Raw genomic sequence first — 24014 nt, 5'->3', positions numbered from 1 at the left:
GTGTTGTATTGTCTCTCGTTGTGATGTGTGTTTTGACCTATATTAAAATATTGTATTTATTATTATTATTATTCAATCCCAGGCTCCGTCCCCGCAGGGCCCTTTTGGTAGGCAGTCACTGTAAATAAGAATTTGTTCTTAACTGACTTGCCTAGTTAAATAAAGGTGAAATTAAAAATAAATAAAAAGAAAAATAATCGCATCCCCATGACATCAACCTCTCAGTTGATGCGCTGAGGTAGATAGATATATGACGACTGATATAGCGGGCTGGGGGAACTTAACGACGAAACGGAAGTCCCCCGTGAGCGTCTTGATGGAATGTAGTGAGTTGGCTAGCTTGATAGCAAATTAGCTGTAAAGTCGACGAATTGTCCTGTCAAACATTGAAGATATATCGAGTGGTCTTTAAATATTTATCCAACGATGCCAGGTAGCTACGTTTTTGTTGCGCTACTGGCTGCTGTGCATTCCAGATACAAGTTGACTTGAATCGTGTGTGCATATCACGTTGTTAGCCTTCGAGCTAAGTTTGATTTAGCTTGTTTCTACCACTACCAGCTAGCTACCTGCTAACAGTTTTATAGCTAGCTATAAAGACAATCCAAGGTAGTAAGAAGGCTATGCTAGTTCCAGGTGACGTAACATTCAGTCTGTACATCAAAAACAGCTTGCTAGCCAAGTTTGATCCATTATGCGTGTTTTTATATATTTCAAGTTAGTTAGCAAGCTCGCTAGCCAAGTAGCTTTCTTGCTCGCTAGTAACGTTAGTATGCCAAAGCCTTTTTCATAGGGTGATTGCACGATGTGTTAGTTATCTAGTGAATGCTAACTTAAATAAATCGTTTCATCAGTGACTTGATGGCTACAGTAAATTTAGTCGAAACTACAACCCTTTTATATCACACGTTATTTTCAGGCTGCTACTTAGCTAGTCCGTGCTAGTTTTCTGAGTTCGCTAGCTACGTAGTTAGCTAACGTTGTGTACCAACTAGCAAACTACCTAACGTTGTTTACCAACTAGTAAGCTAGCTACTGTAACTAGCTCACTAGCAAACTGCCAATACTCAAAATAGGATTTGTGCTGCGATGAACGGTAATGTTAGCTGTAACTAATGTTACTCCAGTTAGCTAATTGTCTGGTTGGCTTGTTGCAGCTGTGACACGCAGGTAGGCCTCGCTCCATGTGGGGTTTGTCATCACCTTTTTTTTTTCTCGTGACATGTGCATCCTTCAATGCTGACGATACAGGTAACGCGTTAGCTAGGTATTGTTGAGTTATAACGGTAGGAACTGGCTAGCTAGTAATTGTATCCACGTCAGCTGTAAGCGCAGCCACTGACTCGCTACTCTTGGTCTACTTTAACTAGTATGACACTAGCAAGTAGTAAGTAAAATAATGAAGTATGGACTTTATTTGCGTTTTGGCAATATACATTTGTTCACTCTTATGTTTTAGCTACGTTTTTTGACCTTAAATGTTTATTAAACACGTAATTTATTCAGTTTACCCAAGCTGAGCTTTACTCTCAATTTGAAAGCCATTTGCCTCATTTTAAAGTGGGTTGCCATTTATGCATGTGTGAAACTGTTAACCCTACAGAGCCTGCGGAGATGAACAGTCCTGAGATGGCGAAAACACCAGGTGGCAGCAGTGCCCCCGGGAAAGAGAACGTGGCCAATGGGCACAAGGAGGGAGAGGTGGGCAACAACAACAACCCCTTCGCTGACTACATGTGGATGGAGAACGAGGAGGATTACAACAGACAGGTCAGTGATTTTTAGGACCACTCTTTATGTACATACACATGTACGTATGCACACAGGTGCACACACAGGCATACAGACTCGGTGATAGACAGAGGGACCTCCCACACAGATGTACAGACCACACACACACTAAAAGGTGAGGAATGTTGCCCTGGATAGATATTGCCTGGCATTGTACTCTACTCTCAGGATCAAGGTGCATGTTCACTCTTCCTTGCAGGTTTTCTCAAGCTCTGTTAAGTTAGATGGGGAGCGGCAGCCAAAGAGTTACAATTTTCCCATCAGACCACAGAATTGTTTGCCTTGTGCTCTCTTTCACATGCCTTTTTGCAAACTCCAGCCATGCTGTCATGTGCCACTCTCCCATAAAGCCCAACTTGGTGAAGTGCTGTAGAGACTGTTGTCCTTCTGGCAGGTTCTCCCTTCTTGCCCGGTTGTTCAGTTTGGTCGAACGGCCAGCTCTAGGCAAAGTGGGTAGTTCCCATATTTCCTTCCCCAGATATATGCCTCATCACAATTTTATCTTGGAGATCTACGGACAGTTCCTTGGACTTCATGCTATAGTTTCTACTCTGACATGCACTGTCATGACATAGACTAACCAGGTGAAAGCTATGATCCCTTATTGATATAACTTGTTAATTCCCCTTCAATAAGTGTAGATGAAGGGGAGGACACGGCTTAAATAAGGGGTTTTGAAGTTTGAGACTATTGAGACATAGATTGTGTATGTGTGCCATTCAGAGTAGTGTTATATACCAGTACCACGGTACCAAAACGTCATGATACTTATGAAACCAACATTTTTAGAATACCGTATTACTGTTTCATGTGATGATACCACATTTTCCGGCCCGACCGATCTTAAGAACCAACTGGCGCCTGTCAGTTTCTTTAATAATTTCAGTAATAAAAATATATAACCCAGCAAAAAAAGACACGTCCCTTTTTCAGGACAATGTCTTTCAAAGATAATTTGTAAAAATCCAAATAACTTCACAGACCTTCATTGTAAAGGGTTTCCCATGCTTGTTCAATGAACCATAAAAAATGTATGAACATGCACCTGTGGAACGGTCGATAAGACACTAACAGCTTACAGACGGTAGTCAATTAAGGTCACAGTTATGAGAACTTAGGACACTAAAGAGGCTTTTCTACTGACTCCGAAAAAATCGCCCATCTGTGTGGATGTGCCTTAGGCATGCTGCAAGGAGGCATGAGGACTGCAGATGTGGCCAGGGCAATAAATTGCAATGTCCGTACTGTGAGACACCTAAGACAGCGTTACAGGGAGACAGGACGGGCAGCTGATTGTCTTCGCAGTGGCAGACCACGTGTAACAACACCTGCACAGGATCAGTACATCTGAACATCACACCTGCGGGACAGGTACAGGATAGCAACAACAATTGCCCTAGTTACACCAGGAACGCACAATCCCCCCAATCAGTGCTCAGACTGTCCGCAACAGGCTGAGAGAGGCTGGACTGAGGGCTTGTAGGCCTGTTGTAAGGCAGGTCCTCACCAGACATCACTGGCAACAACGTTGCCTGTGGGTACAAATCCACCATTGCTGGACCAGACAGGACTGGCAAAAAGTGCTCTTCACTGACAAGTCACGGTTTTGTCTCACCAGGGGTGACAGTCAGTTTTGCGTTTATCGTCGAAGGAATGAGCGTTGCACCGAGGCCTGTACTCTGGAGCGGGATTGATTTGGAGGTGGAGGGTCCATCATGGTCTGGGGCGGTGTGTCATAGCATTATCGGACCTAGCTTGTTGTCATTGCAGACAATCTCAACGCTGTGCGTTACAGGGAAGACATCCTCCCTCATGTGGTACCCTTCCTGCAGGCTCATCCTGACATGACCCTCCAGCATGACAATGCCACCAGCTACACTGCTTGTTCTGTGCATGATTTCCTGTAAGACAGGAATGTCAGTGTTCTGCCTTGTCCAGCGAAGAGCCCGGATCTCAATCCCATTGAGCACGTCTGGGACCTGTTTAACTGGAGGGTGAGGGCTAGGGCTGTTCCCCCCAGAAATATCTGGGACCTGTTTAACTGGAGGGTGAGGGCTAGGGCTATTCCCCCCAGAAATATCTGGGACCTGTTTAACTGGAGGGTGAGGGCTAGGGCTATTCCCCCCAGAAATATCTGGGACCTGTTTAACTGGAGGGTGAGGGCTAGGGCTATTCCCCCCAGAAATATCTGGGACCTGTTTAACTGGAGGGTGAGGGCTAGGGCCATTCCCCCCAGAAATATCTGGGAACTTGCAGGTGCCTTGGTGGAAGTGGGGTAACATCTCACAGCAAGAACTGGCAAATCTGGTGCAGTCCATGAGGAGGAGATGCACTGCCGTACTTAATGCAGCTGGTGGCCACACCAGATAGTGACTGTTGATTTTGACCCCCCTTTGTTCTGGGACACATTATTCCATTTCTTTTAGTCACATGTCTATGGAACTTGTTCAGTTTTTGTCGAATCTTATGTTCATACAAATATATACACATGTTAAGTTTGCTGAAAATAACCGCAGTTGACAGTGAGAGGACAGTTTTCTTTTTTTGCTGAGTTTTTATCTCAAATAGTTTATTGTATTCGCCGGTCCTTATATGCGACGGGTCCGATAATGTTCATATCAGCTCTGATCAGCAAGCCGCATGGCCCACATCCCCTTCCACCGTCACTCACCTGCTTCTCTTCGTCCGCTCTTCCTGCACATCTATTTTTTTCCATCCATTTTTAAAATATAATTTAGCAGGCTATCAGGGATGTAGATCCTTATCAGTCTTCTGTTACATTGGAGCAGCCCGCAGAGTGAGCAAAGTTGATACATTGTCTCTTCATCCCTGGTGTGACCAGCAGCATAGGCCAATCTGAGTAGGCTTTGCAAGTTGTCACTCAGCAGTGCCAGAGAGGGAAAACACATTTCTGACAGTCATGCTTTCAGCTTTAAAGCAAAGAAAAGGCTCATCTCTAGCTCAAATGGTGTAAAATTAAATAGAACTCATATTACGTTGGAGCATTGTGGTCCACATGGGCCTGCATACCTGTGGAACACTTTGGACACCTTGTAAAGCCCCTGCCCCGGCAAATTAATGCTGTTCTTAATGTTTTGTACACGCGCCTCGAACCTGGGCTGCCCTCCAGTGCTTTGAGAAGGAGTCAAGTATAGAGGACATGAGGAAAGACATATTAAGAAATAATAATCTACTGCTGATTGTAATCCAGCCCTATTCTTCCCCTATTGTGTGGTCATCCCAGGTGGAGGAGGAGCTTCTGGAACAGGAGTTCTTAGAACGCTGTTTCCAGGAAATGCTGGAAGAGGAGGATCAGGATTGGTTCATCCCCGCCAGAGACCTCGCCCCTGGGGTGGGGCAGATTCAGCAACAGCTCAACGGGCTATCTGTCTCCAATGGCAACGCAGATGAACTCGCGGTAAGTCCTGTCAGAATGTTTGTCCGTCAGAGTGTGTCACAATCTGTCTCTACACGAGCAGCATGTCTGAGCGTCGTCGACCAAAACGTCACTATATTTATAGGGCCAGTTTCCCAGATAAAGTTGAATCCTGGTCTAAAAAGCATGTTCAGCGGAGATTCTTTATTCAGTCCAGGACAAGGATTCATATTTTGTCCCTTAGAGTTAACCTGAGAGTTAAAATCCTGAAATGTATTTGCTGTGGAGCGTTATCCACATTCAGTACCTAGATACCGTAGGTAGCCCATCTTTTCCAGTTGTTATCCACATTCAGTACCTAGATACCGTAGGTAGCCCATCTTCTCCAGTGTTATCTACATTCAGTACCTAGATACCGTAGGTAGCCCATCTTCTCCAGCGTTATCCACATTCAGTACCTAGATACCGTAGGTAGCCCATCTTCTCCAGTGTTATCTACATTCAGTACCTAGATACCGTAGGTAGCCCATCTTCTCCAGTGTTATCCACATTCAGTACCTAGATACCGTAGGTAGCCCATCTTCTCCAGTGTTATCCACATTCAGTACCTAGATACCGTAGGTAGCCCATCTTCTCCAGTTGTTATCCACATTCAGTACCTAGATACCGTAGGTAGCCCATCTTCTCCAGTGTTATCCACATTCAGTACCTAGATACCGTAGGTAGCCCATCTTCTCCAGTGTTATCCACATTCAGTACCTAGATACCGTAGGTAGCCCATCTTCTCCAGTGTTATCCACATTCAGTACCTAGATACCGTAGGTAGCCCATCTTCTCCAGTGTTATCCACATTCAGTACCTAGATACCGTAGGTAGCCCATCTTCTCCAGTTGTTATCCACATTCAGTACCTAGATACCGTAGGTAGCCCATCTTCTCCAGTGTTATCCACATTCAGTACCTAGATACCGTAGGTAGCCCATCTTCTCCAGTGTTATCCACATTCAGTACCTAGATACCGTAGGTAGCCCATCTTCTCCAGTGTTATCCACATTCAGTACCTAGATACCGTAGGTAGCCCATCTTCTCCAGTTGTTATCCACATTCAGTACCTAGATACCGTAGGTAGCCCATCTTCTCCAGTGTTATCCACATTCAGTACCTAGATACCGTAGGTAGCCCATCTTCTCCAGTTGTTATCCACATTCAGTACCTAGATACCGTAGGTAGCCCATCTTCTCCAGTTGTTATCCACATTCAGTACCTAGATACCGTAGGTAGCCCATCTTCTCCAGTTGTTATCCACATTCAGTACCTAGATACCGTAGGTAGCCCATCTTCTCCAGTGTTATCCACATTCAGTACCTCAGTACCATCTTCTCCAGTTGTTATCCACATTCAGTACCTAGATACCGGGTAGCCCATCTTCTCCAGTGTTATCCACATTCAGTACCTAGATAGATAGCCCATCTTCTCCAGTGTTATCCACATTCAGTACCTAGATACCGTAGGTCTTCTCCAGCCCATCTTCTCCAGTGTTATCCACATTCAGTACCTAGATACCGTAGGTAGCCCATCTTCTCCAGTGTTATCCACATTCAGTACCTAGATACCGTAGGTAGCCCATCTTCTCCAGTGTTATCCACATTCAGTACCTAGATACCGTAGGTAGCCCATCTTCTCAGTGTTATCCATTCAGTACCTAGATACCGTACTTCTCCAGTTGTTATCCACAGTACCTAGATACCGTAGGTAGCCCATCTTCTCCAGTGTTATCCACATTCAGTACCTAGATACATTCAGTATCTTCTCAGTTGTTATCCACATTCAGTACCTAGATACTGTAGGTAGCCCATCTTCTCCAGTGTTATCCACATTCAGTACCTAGATACCGTAGGTAGCCCATCTTCTCCAGTGTTATCCACATTCAGTACCTAGATACCGTAGGTAGCCCATCTTCTCCAGTGTTATCCACATTCAGTACCTAGATACCGTAGGTAGCCCATCTTCTCAGTTGTTATCCACATTCAGTACCTAGATACCGTAGGTAGCCCATCTTCTCCAGTGTTATCCACATTCAGTACCTAGATACCGTAGCCCATCTTCTCAGTTGTTATCCACATTCAGTACCTAGATACCGTAGGTAGCCCATCTTCTCCAGTTGTTATCCACATTCAGTACCTAGATACCGTAGGTAGCCCATCTTCTCCAGTGTTATCCACATTCAGTACCTAGATACCGTAGGTAGCCCATCTTCTCCAGTGTTATCCACATTCAGTACCTAGATACCGTAGGTAGCCCATCTTCTCCAGTGTTATCCACATTCAGTACCTAGATACCGTAGGTAGCCCATCTTCTCCAGTGTTATCCACATTCAGTACCTATCTTAGCCCATCTTCTCAGTGTTATCCACATTCAGTACCTAGATACCGTAGGTAGCCCATCTTCTCCAGTGTTATCCACATTCAGTACCTAGATACTGTAGGTAGCCCATCTTCTCTGTTATCCACATTCAGTACCTAGATACTGTAGGTAGCCCATCTTCTCCAGTGTTATCCACATTCAGTACCTAGATACCGTAGGTAGCCCATCTTCTCCAGTGTTATCCACATTCAGTACCTAGATACCGTAGGTAGCCCATCTTCTCCAGTGTTATCCACATTCAGTACCTAGATACCGTAGGTAGCCCATCTTCTCCAGTTGTTATCCACATTCAGTACCTAGATACCGTAGGTAGCCCATCTTCTCCAGTTGTTATCCACATTCAGTACCTAGATACCGTAGGTAGCCCATCTTCTCCAGTGTTATCCACATTCAGTACCTCTTCTCCAGATACATTCAGTACCTAGTAGCCCATCTTCTCCAGTGTTATCCACATTCAGTACCTCAGTACCCATCTTCTCCAGTGTTATCCACATTCAGTACCTAGATACGTAGGTAGCCCATCTTCTCCAGTGTTATCCACATTCAGTACCTAGATACCGTAGGTAGCCCATCTTCTCCAGTGTTATCCACATTCAGTACCTAGATAGCCCATCTTCTCCAGTGTTAGGTAGCCCATCTTCTCAGTTGTTATCCACATTCAGTACCTAGATACCGTAGGTAGCCCATCTTCTCCAGTGTTATCCACATTCAGTACCTAGATACTGTAGGTAGCCCATCTTCTCCAGTGTTATCCACATTCAGTACCTAGATACTGTAGGTAGCCCATCTTCTCCAGTGTTATCCACATTCAGTACCTAGATACCGTAGGTAGCCCATCTTCTCCAGTGTTATCCACATTCAGTATCTAGATACCGTAGGTAGCCCATCTTCTCCAGTGTTATCCACATTCAGTACCTAGATACCGTAGGTAGCCCATCTTCTCCAGTTGTTATCCACATTCAGTACCTAGATACCGTAGGTAGCCCATCTTCTCCAGTGTTATCCACATTCAGTACCTAGATACCGTAGGTAGCCCATCTTCTCAGTGTTATCCACATTCAGTACCTATCCGTACATCTTCAGTGTTATCCACATTCAGTACCTAGATACTGTAGGTAGCCCATCTTCTCCAGTGTTATCCACATTCAGTACCTAGATACTGTAGGTAGCCCATCTTCTCCAGTGTTATCCACATTCAGTACCTAGATACCGTAGGTAGCCCATCTTCTCCAGTGTTATCCACATTCAGTACCTAGATACCGTAGGTAGCCCATCTTCTCCAGTGTTATCCACATTCAGTACCTAGATACCGTAGGTAGCCCATCTTCTCCAGTTGTTATCCACATTCAGTACCTAGATACCGTAGGTAGCCCATCTTCTCCAGTTGTTATCCACATTCAGTACCTAGATACCGTAGGTAGCCCATCTTCTCCAGTGTTATCCACATTCAGTACCTAGATACCGTAGGTAGCCCATCTTCTCCAGTGTTATCCACATTCAGTACCTAGATACCGTAGGTAGCCCATCTTCTCCAGTGTTATCCACATTCAGTACCTAGATACCGTAGGTAGCCCATCTTCTCCAGTGTTATCCACATTCAGTACCTAGATACCGTAGGTAGCCCATCTTCTCCAGTTGTTATCCACATTCAGTACCTAGATACCGTAGGTAGCCCATCTTCTCAGTTGTTATCCACATTCAGTACCTAGATACCGTAGGTAGCCCATCTTCTCCAGTTGTTATCCACATTCAGTACCTAGTACCTAGAGCCCATCTTCTCCAGTTGTTATCCACATTCAGTACCTAGATACCTCAGGTAGCCCATCTTCTCCAGTGTTATCCACATTCAGTACCTAGATACCGTAGGTAGCCCATCTTCTCCAGTTGTTATCCACATTCAGTACCTAGATACCGTAGGTAGCCCATCTTCTCCAGTTGTTATCCACATTCAGTACCTAGATACCGTAGGTAGCCCATCTTCTCCAGTTGTTATCCACATTCAGTACCTAGATACCGTAGGTAGCCCATCTTCTCCAGTGTTATCCACATTCAGTACCTAGATACCGTAGGTAGCCCATCTTCTCCAGTGTTATCCACATTCAGTACCTAGATACCGTAGGTAGCCCATCTTCTCCAGTTGTTATCCACATTCAGTACCTAGATACCGTAGGTAGCCCATCTTCTCCAGTTGTTATCCACATTCAGTACCTAGATACCGTAGGTAGCCCATCTTCTCCAGTTGTTATCCACATTCAGTACCTAGATACCGTAGGTAGCCCATCTTCTCCATCCACATTCAGTACCTAGATTAGCCCATCTTCTCCAGTGTTATCCACATTCAGTACCTAGATACCGTAGGTAGCCCATCTTCTCCAGTGTTATCCACATTCAGTACCTAGATACCGTAGGTAGCCCATCTTCTCCAGTGTTATCCACATTCAGTACCTAGATACCGTAGGTAGCCCATCTTCTCCAGTGTTATCCACATTCAGTACCTAGATACCGTAGGTAGCCCATCTTCTCCAGTGTTATCCACATTCAGTACCTAGATACCGTAGGTAGCCCATCTTCTCCAGTTGTTTGAGCACAGACACGATACCTCTTCTACTTTTTGGCCCAGTTTCCCCAAAAAATATTAAGCCTAGTCCTAGTCCTAATTCTCCATTAAAATATGTTTTTAGTCTGGGACTAGGGTTAATCTGGCAGGGAACCGACCATCAGCTGGAGAAACTATCCTGTGGTGCGTGTTACAATCCGAACCGTCTCCTCTTGTCCGTTTTTAATGTTGAGGCCCTGTTATTTTGACCTGTTCATACAGGTCTGGGTCCTTTTTTGTTTGCTCCTATACTAATCCTCTCCTCTCTTTTTACAGCGCAAGAGCAGCTTGAACCCAGAGGCGAAGGAGTTTGTTCCGGGAATGAAATACTAGGGTCCTCCTGCCAGTAGGGGGAACCCTCATAAAGACTCTTTGTGACTGCTGGCTTCCCAGCAGACACCCTTGCACTTGCCTGCTTTTGGGCTGTGTGGGGTACATGGGGCGGGGTTGGAGGGTGGGCTGGGGTATACTCTTCAATAAGCTTTTGGTCGCATTCCTCTGCTCAGACGTTGCATGCATCAACCGATGGTTTCGTGCCAAGTCATCTACTGTGCCGTCGGGCACCAGATTGCTATGACATGTGGTTAGGGTTATAAATAAAATACCTATTAAATAAAATACCTATTCAGGAGTTGTAAGATCTGGAATGCGTCAGCACCGTCTGAGTAGGGAATGCAGCCTTTTATTTCCGTTTTGTTCCTATGTGGTTAACTAGGCAGGGGGCAGTGATGGGAGAAGGGTGGGCAGGGGCCATATCAGTATAAAATAATCCTATTGGACAGAATGGGAGGGGCCATCAGTATAAGATGTTCTTATTGGACAGACGGCAGAACTGGAGGTCAGATCTGCGTAGAAAGTTTGGTGTTTTATTTTTGTTCTTTCTCCTCAATCTCAAGTGCAGCCGTGTGAGTCTGTCGTCGTGGTGATCGTGGCTGGAGATTTCTCTCCCCTGATCATTGTTGCAGTTTCCTTTTTTTGTCTTCTCTTTTCTGGATGTTTTTCTTTTCCTTGGAGGCTGGTTTTAGGGTAGGTAGTGTGTAGGGCAAAGTAGGCTTGGCGAAAGATGGACAGACTGCAGTGTACAGAAGGATTGGATGGGATTTGGCTGCGGGGGCGTAGCTGACCTGCGAGGGATTTCCATGGCAACAATTTCGTTTTTCCGTTTGGTTGATATGTAAAAACTTGAGTTGAAATCCTGTCACAGTGTGCGACTTGCATTAGCAAACGAGGACAAAGTATGATGGAATAAAGATCAGGTACCCTCTGGGACTTTGGTGTCTTGTTCATTGTTTTATATACAGGTTTGATTGTGTTATTACATGTCCAGTAACCTGTCATTACTGTAGCTAAAGGACCCCTCAAAAGATCACGCTGTGGGTTTGATAATGTCGACACAAACGAGTATCTCTGAATTGTCAAAATATATTTCAAATGTTATTTTTTTATTAACCTTTGTCAGGTTGAACATGGAATAGAGACCATGCAGGTCAAATCCTGAAGATGGTTTAGGTCAGTTGACTCTGTTCTGTCTGTACGCAGGGCTGGTCTTGGGTCTGGACAGGCCAGGGTAGTTCTGCAGCAAAACCAGAGGAACAACATAATGAATTGTATTGTCTTTCCTCCTTTTGCTCAACTCTGTAAATGATTGAAGTTAGCAGTTGTTCATTGTTGGGCTGGGTTTATACTGCAAGTGTAACCTGATCCCAGATCTGTTTGTCATCTTGTCAACACCAGTGCTGTCATTGTGAAGCCGAACGTGGTATGATGGTGAGGTTGCATGATGGTACAAAAAGACTGGCACTCGCACTACACCAAACCCCCTATTCACATCGATGGGAACGCAGTGGAGAAGCTGAACAGCTTGAAGTTCACTGACAATCTGAAATAGTCCAGTCTGCCCAATGCATCACCAGGGGTACATTGCCTGCCCTCCAGGATACCGACAGCACCCAATGTCACAGGAAGGCCAAAAAAAATCAAGGACATCAACCACCTGAGCCACAGCCTGTTCACCCCGCTACGGTGAGGTCACTACAGGTGCATCAAAGCTGGGCCCGAGAGACTGAACAACTTCTAAGGCCATCAGACTGTTAAATGGCCGTCACTAGCCGGCTACACCCCAGTTACTCAACCCTGCACCACCTCGGTTACTCAACCCTGCACCACCCCGGTTACTCAACCCTGCACCTTAGAGGCTGCTGCTCTATATACACAGACATGGAATCAATGGTCACTTTAATAATGGAACACTAGTCACTAATAATATTTACATACTGTTTTACTCATTTCATATGCATATAATGTATTTTAGTCATTGCCACTCCAACATTGCTCACCCTAATATTTCTTAATTCCATTATTTTGCTTTTAGATTTGTGTGTGTTGTGAATTGCTAGATACTACTGTGCTGTTGGAGCTAGGAAAGCAAGCATTTTGCTACACCCGCGATAACATAAATGTGTATGTGACCAATACGATTTGAAATGTAAACGTTAATGGGGCAGGGACGTCCCGTTAATTCCGGATAGCAAGGGCCCATGTAAATCTCAATCTCTGCAGAGCCCTCGGTGCACCACGAGGTGAAAGTCACAGCCTCTACAGAGTGTCTAGTGTAGTGGTGTGTAAGTGCAGCCTTATGTTTACTCTAATAGGGAGCCTTGAAACTGGGTCTTTGTCGCAACATTATTCTCAAAGTGGACCATAAGGCCCTGGTCAAAAGTAGAGCACTACGAAGAGAATATGGTTCCGTTTGGGATATTACCTTCTTAGTGAAGTGCCTCTGATACTCTGAGCAGATGTGTCCTCGGGTCTGGTCTGCTGTGTGGGCACCAGGCTGGTACTTGGCGGTGCAGGGCTCCTTCAGGCCACTAGGGGGCTTCCTCTGCCCAGGGACGTAGTGATCCGGGCCCTGGTACCGGTCCTGGTACTCTGACACCCAGGCCCTCCTGGATGGATGGTGAAGCATATTAAAGTCTGTCATAATCCTGCCCTAACCTAGCTATGTTTTTTTAGGGGGTGGATAACCTAGCTATGTTTTTTTTAGGGGGTAGATAACATCGCTATGTTTTTTTAGGGGGTGGATAACCTAGCTATGTTTTTGAAGGTCTGGAGGACAGGTATAACAGTAGCGGTGGAGCTGCTTTTCCCCAATACTCCCCAACTGGATTTATTGATAATCAGCTTTTTTCTGGCTAGATAATCTAGCTATGTTTTTTAGGGGTAGATAATCTGCAGCACCACTACTGTTAATTTGCTGGGGAAGGGGAGATAATCACTGTATGTGTGAATCACTATGTTTTTCTGTAGTAGTCTGAGTTATCTATCTATGTTTGAACAGATTGCAGGAGCTTGAGACAGATGCAAAGAAAAATCTAGCATGGGGTGGAACAGATCTGGAGGAGACTGTCTGAACAGAGTGCGAAGGAGAGGAGTCGTCCATAAGCCTGTGCACCATGGCCTTAGGTAAGTAAGTATGAACAGATACTATCCTTTCAATCCTCTGGTATGTGGATGTGATCTACTGTACCAGTCTGAGTGGGCTTCAGGCATAACCACTGCAGCACCAGTGTGAGGGTTGTCCCAGTGGGTTGGCTGTAGGTGGTCACACCGTTGAATGAATCACTGTATGTGGATGAATCATCATGTAATCTGCGTCTGAGTAGTCTGATCTAGGATTGGATGGTGATCTATTAAAGCGTCTCAGTGAACAGATCTGGATCAGGGCTGGATGGTGAGATGCAAATAAAACTCTCAGCATGGGGTGCTGATCTAGGATCAGGGTGGATGGTGATTGCTGTCCCGAACAGAGTGCAGAGTAGGGAGTGCTGATCTAGGATCAGGGTGGATGGCCTTGTGCCCATGTGTCTCAGAGTAGGGAGTGCTGATCTAGGATCAGGGTGGATGTGGATGATTACTGTACCAGTTGAGTGGGGTGCTGATCTAGGATCAGGGTGGATGGTGACTGCGGGCCTCTCAGTGTCTCAGAATAGGGGTGCTGATCTAGGATGGGTGGATGGTGAACTCCCGTGTGTCTCAGTAGGTGGTCATCTACCAGGGTGGATGGCATTGCCCTACAAACACTCAGATGTGGATGAGATCTATCAGGGTGGATGGTGATTGCTCGGCCCGTATAAAGCGTCTCAGAGTGGGGAGTGCTGATCTAGGATCAGGGTGGATGGTGATTGCTCGGCCCGTATTAAAGCGTCTCAGAGTAGGGAGTGCTGATCTAGGATCAGGGTGGATGGTGTTGAGTACTATGTTTCCCCCTACTGGGTGGCTATGGGACCTACCTAGGTGCATGCAGGTTGTACATCCCAAATGGCACCCTATTCGCAATATAGTGCACTACTTTTGACCAAAGCCATATTCCCTATATAGTGCCTATAGGGTTCTGGTCAAAAGTAGTGCACTATATATATATATATATAAACACACATTAGTGTTCTATTTGGGACATAAGGCTGGTGATAGAAAGCATATGCATGAGGTTAGACTGGGTGACTACAGTGTTTAATATATTGTTATGTCTCTACCTACCTACACATTTAGTATTCTATTTGGGGACCTACCTAATGAGCTGGTGGCTATATAGAAAGTGTTTAATGTATTGTTATGTCTCTATAGGACCTACCTAGGTGCATGAGGTTAGACTGGGTGGCTATGGGTATAGAACAGTGTTTAATATATTGTTATGTCTCTATAGGACCTACCTAGGTGCATGAGGTTAGACTGGGTGGCTATGGGTATAGAACAGTGTTTAATATATTGTTATGTCTCTATAGGACCTACCTAGGTGCATGAGGTTAGACTGGGTGGCTATGGGTATAGAACAGTGTTTAATATATTGTTATGTCTCTATAGGACCTACCTAGGTGCATGAGGTTAGACTGGGTGGCTATGGGTATAGAACAGTGTTTAATATATTGTTATGTCTCTATAGGACCTACCTAGGTGCATGAGGTTAGACTGGGTGGCTATGGGTATAGAACAGTGTTTAATATATTGTTATGTCTCTATAGGACCTACCTAGGTGCATGAGGTTAGACTGGGTGGCTATGCGCTGGTTGATCTGGCCTTCCAGCCTAGATGAGTGGGTCATGTCCCGACGGAACTGCTCCGCCCTTAACCGCTCCACCTGCAGAGGAAGTTCCCCATCACTTCCTGTGACAACAGGAACAGGTAGTACACACACATATGTTATTGGTGCTGGTCTATCATCTTGCACTAAAGGAAACAAAAGCAGATAAACTGGAGTTATAAGGCCATTCAAAGCCTCAAATAAAAACATGTTGTCAATACAAACTGAACAGGGTATTCCCTCTCTCACCTTCTCCACTGCCGATGTGAGGCAGCTCCACCATGTCCTTGGGTGTCGTTGTGATCCCCAGTGCCGGGTCCCCTGTTGCATGTGTCCATGCCTCTTTCCTTGCAGGGCGGGACGGGAGGGAGTTATGGACTGAGGTTGAGGAGAGAGAGGGAGAGACCGACCTTCGTTCCCCAGAGTCGGAGCTCGAACGCTGTGGTGGTATCTGGCTCTGCCCCTTCTCTGGAGGAGCTGTCCTTTCTACTTGGATCTTACTGACATTCTCACTGTCCAACATAGCTGCCCTCACTGTTCTCCCCTTCTGTAGAGAGACACAGAGAGAGAGGATGAGAGAGAGGGGAGATGGAGAGACAGAGAGAGAGGAGGAGAGAGAGAGGGGAGATGGAGAGAAGAGAGACAGAGAGAGGGGTGAGAGAGGGAGAGAGGTGGAGAGAGAGAGGGTGAGAGAGCGAGGATGAGAGAGACGGGAGAGGGAGAGGGGGAGAGAAGAGGGACAGAGAGGGTGAGAGGTGAGAGGTGGAGAGAGAGAGGGGAGAGAGCGAGGATGAGAGAGAGGGAGAGACAGAGAGAGGGTGAGAGGTGGAGAGAGAGAGGGTTTGAGACTGACTAAGATAATATCAATGCATCTACCATGAAATGCCCCTAAGGTATGCCAATCTAGGGACAGGTAAGACAAGTAAGTTAGTTCTTGTGGCTGAGGGACTCACCTGACTGAAGGCAAAGGCGGGGTTCTGTGGGCCGTTGGTAATGGTCTGGAAACACTGTCTGTAGTACTGAGCCCACATATCCGCCAACTGACAGACAGACAGGCAGGCAGGCAGAAAGACAGACAGACACACAGATAGGAAGACAGATAGACAGACAGGCAAAGAGAAAGACAGACAGACACACAGATAGACAGACAGGCAGGCAGGCAGGCAGGCAGACACACAGATAGGAGGCAGACAGATAGGAAGACAGGCAGACAGACAGGCAGGCAGGCAGAAAGACAGACAGACACACAGATAGGAAGACAGATAGACAGGCAGGCAGGCAGGCAGAAGGCAGACAGACAGACACACAGATAGGAGGCAGACAGACAGACAGGCAGGCAGGCAGGCAGGCAGGCAGGCAGGCACAGGCAGGCAGGCAGGCAGGCAGGCAGGAAGGCAGGCAGGCAGGCAGGCAGGCAGGCAGGCAGGCAGGCAGGCAGGCAGGCAGGCAGGCAGGCAGGCAGGCAGGCAGGCACAGGCAGGCAAGGCAGAGGCAGGCAGGCAGGCAGGCAGGCAGGCAGGCAGGCAGGCAGACAGACAGACAGACAGACAGACAGGCAGGCAGGCAGGCAGGCAGGCAGGCAGGCAGGCCAGGGGCAGTGGGCAGTGTGAATGTGTACGGTTTGTACACTCTAAAAATTAAGAGTTCAACAAAGGTTCTTCTATGATCCTCAAAGTTCTTTGAAGAACCGTAGGGTTCTTGGCACTGAAAATTGCCCCCAAAAGGTTCTTAGAAGAACCCCATAGCAGGTGGGGTTCATCGAGGAACCATCTTAGTTCTTGGGGTTTCTTGCAGGAACCAAACAAAAATGTGTATTTGAATTTGAAAGGACAGCAGGTGCAGGCCCTTAACTTAAATGTAAAGATCTCCTCAATTTAAATAAGGTTTGTCCCTATTATCATCTAAATGTATATTGTTTTATGATGATACCATCTATCTTTACATATTTATGCTAATCTTTCTAAAACAGAAAATGGACAATTGAATGGATATAAAACCATCAAAGAGGTGAGAATAAGATGAAGGCTGGATGTATTGGCTGCAGATGACTGAACTGCTCACTTTGGTTACTGCAGGTATACAGAGGAAGAGGCATAAAAAGGTATGTCAATTAGAATTGGTATGTTATGCAGATCACATTTACCATCCTCCTTCCTAACCTCTTCAATTAATATCCTATAGGCCTTTACATTATGGACATGGTATGTGTATGAAAACCATTATCAAAACAGTTTTGTCATTCACATTCACCACATAAACCAAGGTATGAATACTGTCATGTGCATGTTTTGTTGATCATCTGTATAAGTACTATTTGTTGGATTCACAGACTTCACCCTCCCTACACCTCTGTTGAATATAACAGGAGACCTGTTGGATCACCATGCACTGCAAAATCATTCTGGCTGTGAATACGGAGAACCTTAACACAGTAATTGAACATCAACAGGCCAGAGGATAAACCCATGTGACTTGGAGCTCTGCTGGGAGTTTACCTCAGATTGAGATGAGTGAATTCTGCTTTGCTACTAAAATCATAATAAACACTGACAATTAAAATATTGTGTTATTGTTATGCTGATGATTAATAATACATTTTTATAAAATAGGGGGGGGGGGGTACACCAAAAGGTTCTTTGAGGATACTTTAAAGGGAGTTATTTGAAGAACCCTTTTAGAGGGTTCTTCAAAGAACTTGGGTTCCCCCACAGTTTCAATTTGAAGAATCCCTAAAGGATACTCCAGGAACCCTTTCCTTTTACAGCGTATGGCATTAGTATACAAGTGGAAAAGTGTTGGTGTGTGAGGGAGAGACAGAGCGAGTTAGTTGTACCTTCTGGTGTGTGGTGCAAGACGGCTCTGCATGCAGCCTGAACAGCCTGAGGTGCCGATCACTGGGGGGCTTGTAGTCAGCCCCATAGGTGCTTTGCTGCCCCACTCTGGCCTGAGGGCCCCGAGACTGGAGGAGAGAAGAGTGGAGAGATGGATGAACCCCCACCTTTAACCAACCAAGAGCATCAGTGAAAAGTTTTCATTACAGTAAGCATTATGAGACATTCTCATGAATGACCTATTCTTACTAGTTGAATAGCCTAGTGTTTATGTTATGAAAATGATCAAATATGGCAATGATAAACCCGAACTAGACATACCTGAATGTGCCTTAAAGAGTGCATTCAATTGGTCTTGTTCCCTGATATTTAAGATGGTCATTCGTCAAGGATAAATCAGGGTCAAGCCTAGCAAAACTAAAACAGGCTACGTGAGACAGTGGTTAAATGTGTGTTGGAAAACCCATAATAGTCTATGTTCCATAGAACGTTGGAACGTTTGAGGCAACATAATATACTTTGATCGAGTCCTTAGTTACGCAGCGATATCATAAATAGGGCGATGTCACAGCGTCCCAAAATAATCTGAGTCTTCGTAGCCGTTCTAAAAACATTGGTCATAAATGAAAGAACAATGAACAATTCAAACATCGTAATAAAATCAACCATGAATGGGCGGTTTCACTTCCTTCAGTCTTCACAATACACGTCTTATTCACTGTATGGTTCTCTGTGTAGGCAATTGTTCATTGTATGACATCACAAGGGTTGGTCTTTTGTCGATTCAGGTAGTTAGAGGAACGTGCATTAACGCCCTGGACCAGACGTAGTAGAGAAAGGTGTGGACGCGGTCATAATTTCACTGTAGGTTTAGCCTCTGACGTAACGAAAGAAAAGCACAGCTACATTTGTCAGGGGGAGAGTTTGACGGTACTGAAATCACAAGTGTAGGATTAGGATACCGTAAACTAACATATATCACAGTCAAATCCAAGTTATCCGTTAAAGTTCAGTTGAATGTCGAGAGACGCTTTGAACATAATGGACACTCATGTGAAAGCAGGACAAGTTTACCTTCAACACAGAAATGTAGAAAAGGTAAGCACGTAACTTTATTTAACTTTATTTGGCTCACTTAATTGTACACATCCTGGTACTTTATCTATCTTGTTTTTGTGGAATGACAATAAAAGTCAATAGGAACATATTGTATTTATTTAGATTTTGAATGCAGCTTCATAACAGTCTTGTAATGTAAGTTTTTATTTAGTTTATTTGAAGTGTTTTGATATTGGCTATTGCTGTTATCATGTAAACTACTGTACTGTGTATGACAGCCATCTAATCCCTCTACCATTCCACTTGACATTTTAAAGTATATGATTGCAGTATAGGAGGACATTTATGATAGCCGACATGTTGAAGTCTTTTTTGCAGAGACAGGCTACGTTGGTAATGGTTCGTGTGTTAAGGTAATGGTGCGTGTGTAAAGGTAATGGTGCGTGTGTAAAGGTGTGAGGGGGGAACGGATCCTCACATGCGTGCCCAGACACAGTACTGCTCACAGTTTCCTCATGGCACATTCCAACACAATGTGTCCCAAATGGCACCCTATTCCCTTTTCAGTGCACTACTTTTGACCAGGACTCACAGGATCTCTGGTCAAAACGAGTGCACTATGTAGGGGATAGGGTGCCATTTGGGATGTAAATTTAAACACGGCTAGGCACACGTAAAACAACGCAAGTACTGTACCTGAGCACACATACCTCATCTACCACTGCACCTTTATTTAAAAATAGGCAGATGTGCTGGAGAAGGTGTGGGGGGGGTGATATTCTGAGTCATTTGACTAAGGTGTTGTGGGCAAAATGGCAAAACTAGATACTCACTTTTTTTTAAATTATTTTTCTCACCCACAAATTTTTCTCCCATTCTCTTTTTCTCCCCATTATTTCTGTCTTCCCTCATCCCCTTTCTTCCCTCCCTCCGCCCTCCCTCCAGAAGTGGAAGCAGCATTGGCTGACTCTCTACCCCTCCAGCCGCTGCGGTGTAGCCAGGCTAGAGCGCCAGGAAGTGGGGGGAGGAGAGCGGGCCGGTCCCTCTGGGGTCTGGAAGCACCAGGACAAAGTTAAGGAGAAGAGGGTGATCCGCCTGTCAGAGGTCAACCTTACTGCTGTACTTGTCTTCCTTACTAGCACTGACTTTGATTAGTTGCATTATTGAGGATTTTTTTTTACTGGCACTGACTGTGATACAGTATGTGGTTGTCTTACCTAACTTAGTTGAATGCACTATAATTGGCTCAGGATATGGACAAGCCTAAGGCCCTGCGAGAGACTAGCGTCCTGTCCAGAGGGCGTACTTTTACATCAAACTGGCTCATGCTACAGAAACAAGAGATAGGCCCCTGCTCCTATGAGCTGTTAGAGCTTGCACAAGCCTTACCCCGATCTATGAGATGTTAGAGCTTGCACAAGCCTTACCCCGATCTATGAGCTGTTAGAGCTTGCACAAGCCTTACCCCGATCTATGAGCTGTTAGAGCTTGCACAAGCCTTACCCCGATCTATGAGATGTTAGAGCTTGCACAAGCCTTACCCCGATCTATGAGATGTTAGAGCTTGCACAAGCCTTACCCCGATCTATGAGCTGTTAGAGCTTGCACAAGCCTTACCCCGATCTATCTCTTTAATACTGAGTGCCAAGCTGAGACGCACCAAGTCACATTTTTTACAGCCTCTGGATAAGTGTCTGCTAATGGAGTAAAATGTAAATGTAGGTGATCAGGGTCCTGAGGCTGCCCCCACACGCTGAGGCCTGCCCCAAAGACAACATGGCCGCCTTCTGTGTGGAGACCGACGGCAGGAGGTATGTCTTCGCAGCAGATAAGGACGACTGCGTGGAGTGGGTGGAGAGGATGTGTGACCTCGCCTTCCAGGTGAGAATAGCAGCTTCTGTTGTTGTCTTGTGACTGTTATGGATCAGTCTCAATTCAACATTTTGACAGTTACAGATCGAAGTAGAATTATACTTTATTAGCATTCAACAATGCTGAATTAGGAATTTGTCTCGGTATTGGTTCAAGGCTAACAGCAAACGCCATTATTCACTGGTCTCTCTATCATTAAACTCTTTTCATCACCAAACTGTTATTATATAGAGGATGTGTACACTCTTAGAAAATAGGTTGTAAAAGGGCTCTTCTGCTGACCCCATAGGAGAAACCTGTTTTGTTCCCTGTATAAATAAACCTCTGTAGAAAGGGTTCTACATGGAAGCCAAAAGGGGTTCTCCTTTGGGGACAGCCGAAGAACCCTTTTAAGGTTCTAGATAGCACCTTTTTTTTCTAAGAGTGTAGATATTTGTGAGGACAGTTCTCACTGTCTAATGTAAATACATGTCTTGTCTCCCAGGGAGGCTCCACTGGTCAGCAGCCCCAAATTCAGATGGAGGACAACCAGATCTACGTCTCCAGGGAGGAAGGTGAGAAGCACATCAGATGTCCTAGTGGCCACACAAACTATAACGAACACTATAACGAACAGCCATTCTTCTGTCTGTTTATGTCTAATGGACGTATGATTACTGCTGTCTTGGAACAGGTTCTTCTTTTCAGTGATATTACTACGATCAAAGGAAAGATAAACACAAAATATACAACCAGAAATAGAAATGAACACCGTCCATAGTGCTTCAGTCATGACCTCCACTCTCCCTCCTCTCTCCCCTCAGTTAGTGAGTTCAGGGTGGGTGTGAAGCAGACGGATGTAGCGATGCGCTGCGGCCTCCAGGGGGAGTACTATTGGCTGCAAGTGGCCCAGGAGGGGCTGGTCCTTAAGGAGGCGGAGACCAGGAATTGTTTGCAGGACTGGCCCTATCGGCTGATACGACGCTATGGCAGAGACAAGGTCAGTAGAACCATGGAATTTAGAATCTCATTGAGCCATAGAATTAGATTCCTAATCTGTTACTAGTTTTAATCTAATGCTACTCTCTAGTGTCTAATTTCAAGGCCGTCACAGTACGGTACTATGCTGCTCTACAAAGGCAAAACGCAGTAACTACATCATTTTTTTGACTGCAAATTCTGACTTCAAAGTATTTTTCTCTCTAAAAAGACAGCAATTTCTGGTACTTCATGATATGTTCTGATCAACTGTTCTTGTGTCAGGAAACTAAATCCCACACTAATCAGATAATATACCTGGCCATTACAACAGAGTTACTGTGTTTGGCCTTTTTAGGGCAGTGTGGCTCCAAAAAAGGATGTGTCTTAAGGATCATTGTAGGGTCATCAGTGTCCAATCAAGAAGGTTGCAGGTTATAATACGTTTGGTGCCCACATTCAGTTATGCAATTTTCCAGTGAACACCTGTGGGAATTTTCTCAAATCATTGTGTCCTCTTGGTTCTCCCACAGTTGACGTTCAACATCGAGGCGGGCCGGCGCTGTGACTCTGGACCCGGAACCTTCACCTTTGAGACGTGCCAAGCTGACGACATCTTCAGCCTCATCGAGACCGCCATACGGGAACAGAAGGCCGTCGCCGGGGACGAATGTGAGGGCGACACTGTGGTTGCTAACCGTAGCCCTAATATGCCTCGTGCTCGTTCCCCACTGCCCAAACTACCAGATAGCTCAACCATTTTGGAGGGCAGCTACAGTTTTAAACCAGTATTTTCAAATGCTATTGGCTCAGAGCAGTGTTTATACTCACAGCCGCCTAATTTGATTGGCTCTGAGGAGTGTCCTTACTCTGAGCCAGCAGACAGTATTAAACCCAAAGCCCCCAGCCTCAACTCCTATCTGACGCCCCCAACAGCCTCCACCCTCACCCCCTCTATCCCTCTACACCCCCGCAATCACCATGTCAACCGAACGGAACCAGTGTACGCCGACCCAGCAGACATCCTCTCACTCACACCCCCGAGATCTACACCACCACCACCCCCACCCACTTCCTCTTCCTGCTCTTATCACCACAACAACAAGCCAGAGCCGGTCTACTCCGAGGTGTACGACCATGCGAGTCCTCTACCTGATAAGACTCAACAACAGAAACAGAGCCAGGACCAGCGGGGGCAGGAACCTGGCAAAGAGGAACCCATCTATAGTGAGCCTTGTGTGGGGACCCCAGCCAAGGGCCCCAACACTGACCCGTTCGCCCACCTTTACAGCCAGGTCTGCAAGCCAGGCTCTTCATCACCATCATCATCATCATCCCCCTCTTCCTCCTCCTCATCATCATCATCGTCGTTGACCGTTACCAGGACCTTGGCCACCAGGAGGCCCACTGCTGGACGCCAGTCACCAGAGGTCATCTATGAAAACATGGGGTTCATTTAGGATCCTCTGCTGCGTCTGAAATGGCCCTTTAAGGTGCACTACTTCTGATCAGCGCCCAGAAGGAGATATTCAGACCAATACACACATTCACTCATTTCACAATGTTATTGTCTACTTACTTTATTTATTGAACTTGTTTTCACATACAGAATCATTGTTTTTTCTTATGATGTAATACCTTTTGTATAACGTGTTATGAATATCAATATTGCACACCAGTGTAATGGACATGGGAGAAAAGAGCCACAGAGATCTTCCACAAGTCTGTCAGTGGTCGATGTAAATGTTTTCAAACAGTGTTAGCCGCCGCCTCCCCAACAGAAACCAATGACTTCCGCTCAGTCTCACATCCTTTTCCTCATTTACTTTGTTTTACTGATGTGATTCAATAAAACAATAATGGGTGTGTATCCAGTAACTCTCCTTCCACTATTTGTTTTGTGCATTGATTGTTTTGTTGTGTTTTTTTAATTGTGCCCCTCAATAAATCAGACTACTGTTCAGTTCAATGCTGTTTACCTGGGAATATGTGAACGTTAATAGGCCTACTACTGTATATTTTAGGCTCCTCT

General features: G+C 45.5%; 3 protein-coding genes and 3 long non-coding RNA genes across 11 annotated transcripts; 3 read left to right on the top strand and 3 right to left on the bottom strand.

Moving 5' to 3' along the window:
• The first annotated feature begins 201 nt into the window (after nucleotides 1-201).
• Nucleotides 202-11455, top strand: LOC118371827 (polyadenylate-binding protein-interacting protein 2B). 4 transcript variants are annotated; one of them, XM_035757453.2, is made up of 4 exons: nucleotides 202-326; nucleotides 1604-1770; nucleotides 5036-5209; nucleotides 10463-11455. In XM_035757453.2, the coding sequence occupies exons 1-4, from the start codon at nucleotides 251-253 to the stop codon at nucleotides 10517-10519; spliced, it is 474 nt and encodes a 157-aa protein (XP_035613346.1). In that variant the 5' UTR covers nucleotides 202-250; the 3' UTR covers nucleotides 10520-11455. The 4 variants fall into 4 exon arrangements, with proteins under 4 accessions (XP_035613346.1, XP_035613350.1, XP_035613349.1 ...); XM_035757457.2 differs by having other exon boundaries at nucleotides 266-433; XM_035757456.2 differs by lacking the exon at nucleotides 202-326 and adding an exon at nucleotides 609-636.
• LOC127921762 (uncharacterized) lies at nucleotides 5286-8872 on the bottom strand. The gene is made up of 2 exons (XR_008109507.1): nucleotides 8693-8872; nucleotides 5286-6328 (listed from the first exon to the last, which is right to left on the bottom strand). It is a non-coding gene; the product is annotated as an uncharacterized LOC127921762 (long non-coding RNA).
• Nucleotides 8239-9873, top strand: LOC127921761 (uncharacterized). Its single transcript, XR_008109506.1, has 3 exons — nucleotides 8239-8418; nucleotides 8856-9258; nucleotides 9610-9873. It is a non-coding gene; the product is annotated as an uncharacterized LOC127921761 (long non-coding RNA).
• LOC127921760 (uncharacterized) lies at nucleotides 11071-13215 on the bottom strand. Its single transcript, XR_008109505.1, has 2 exons — nucleotides 12948-13215; nucleotides 11071-11759 (listed from the first exon to the last, which is right to left on the bottom strand). It is a non-coding gene; the product is annotated as an uncharacterized LOC127921760 (long non-coding RNA).
• A 1609-nt stretch (nucleotides 13216-14824) lies between these two features.
• LOC127921766 (uncharacterized) lies at nucleotides 14825-18732 on the bottom strand. Of its 2 annotated transcripts, XM_052505377.1 has the most exons (5): nucleotides 18416-18732; nucleotides 18097-18222; nucleotides 16217-16303; nucleotides 15513-15810; nucleotides 14825-15346 (listed from the first exon to the last, which is right to left on the bottom strand). In XM_052505377.1, the coding sequence occupies exons 1-5, from the start codon at nucleotides 18437-18439 to the stop codon at nucleotides 15180-15182; spliced, it is 702 nt and encodes a 233-aa protein (XP_052361337.1). In that variant the 5' UTR covers nucleotides 18440-18732; the 3' UTR covers nucleotides 14825-15179. The 2 variants fall into 2 exon arrangements, with proteins under 2 accessions (XP_052361337.1, XP_052361338.1); XM_052505378.1 differs by lacking the exon at nucleotides 16217-16303.
• A 194-nt stretch (nucleotides 18733-18926) lies between these two features.
• LOC127921765 (docking protein 1-like) lies at nucleotides 18927-23951 on the top strand. 2 transcript variants are annotated; one of them, XM_052505375.1, is made up of 6 exons: nucleotides 18927-19192; nucleotides 20099-20272; nucleotides 20876-21034; nucleotides 21510-21579; nucleotides 21829-22004; nucleotides 22516-23951. In XM_052505375.1, exons 1-6 carry the CDS (start codon nucleotides 19112-19114, stop codon nucleotides 23440-23442), a joined length of 1587 nt encoding a protein of 528 aa, XP_052361335.1. In that variant the 5' UTR covers nucleotides 18927-19111; the 3' UTR covers nucleotides 23443-23951. The 2 variants fall into 2 exon arrangements, with proteins under 2 accessions (XP_052361335.1, XP_052361336.1); XM_052505376.1 differs by having other exon boundaries at nucleotides 18929-19192; nucleotides 20099-20257.
• The last annotated feature ends 63 nt before the right edge of the window (nucleotides 23952-24014 follow it).

The sequence above is a fragment of the Oncorhynchus keta genome, unplaced genomic scaffold (genome assembly GCF_023373465.1).
Source record: "Oncorhynchus keta strain PuntledgeMale-10-30-2019 unplaced genomic scaffold, Oket_V2 Un_contig_2347_pilon_pilon, whole genome shotgun sequence".
Taxonomy (NCBI): domain Eukaryota; kingdom Metazoa; phylum Chordata; class Actinopteri; order Salmoniformes; family Salmonidae; genus Oncorhynchus; species Oncorhynchus keta.
The sequence above is the reverse complement of the archived record's forward strand: the minus strand, read 5'-3'. Positions and strand labels throughout refer to the sequence as shown.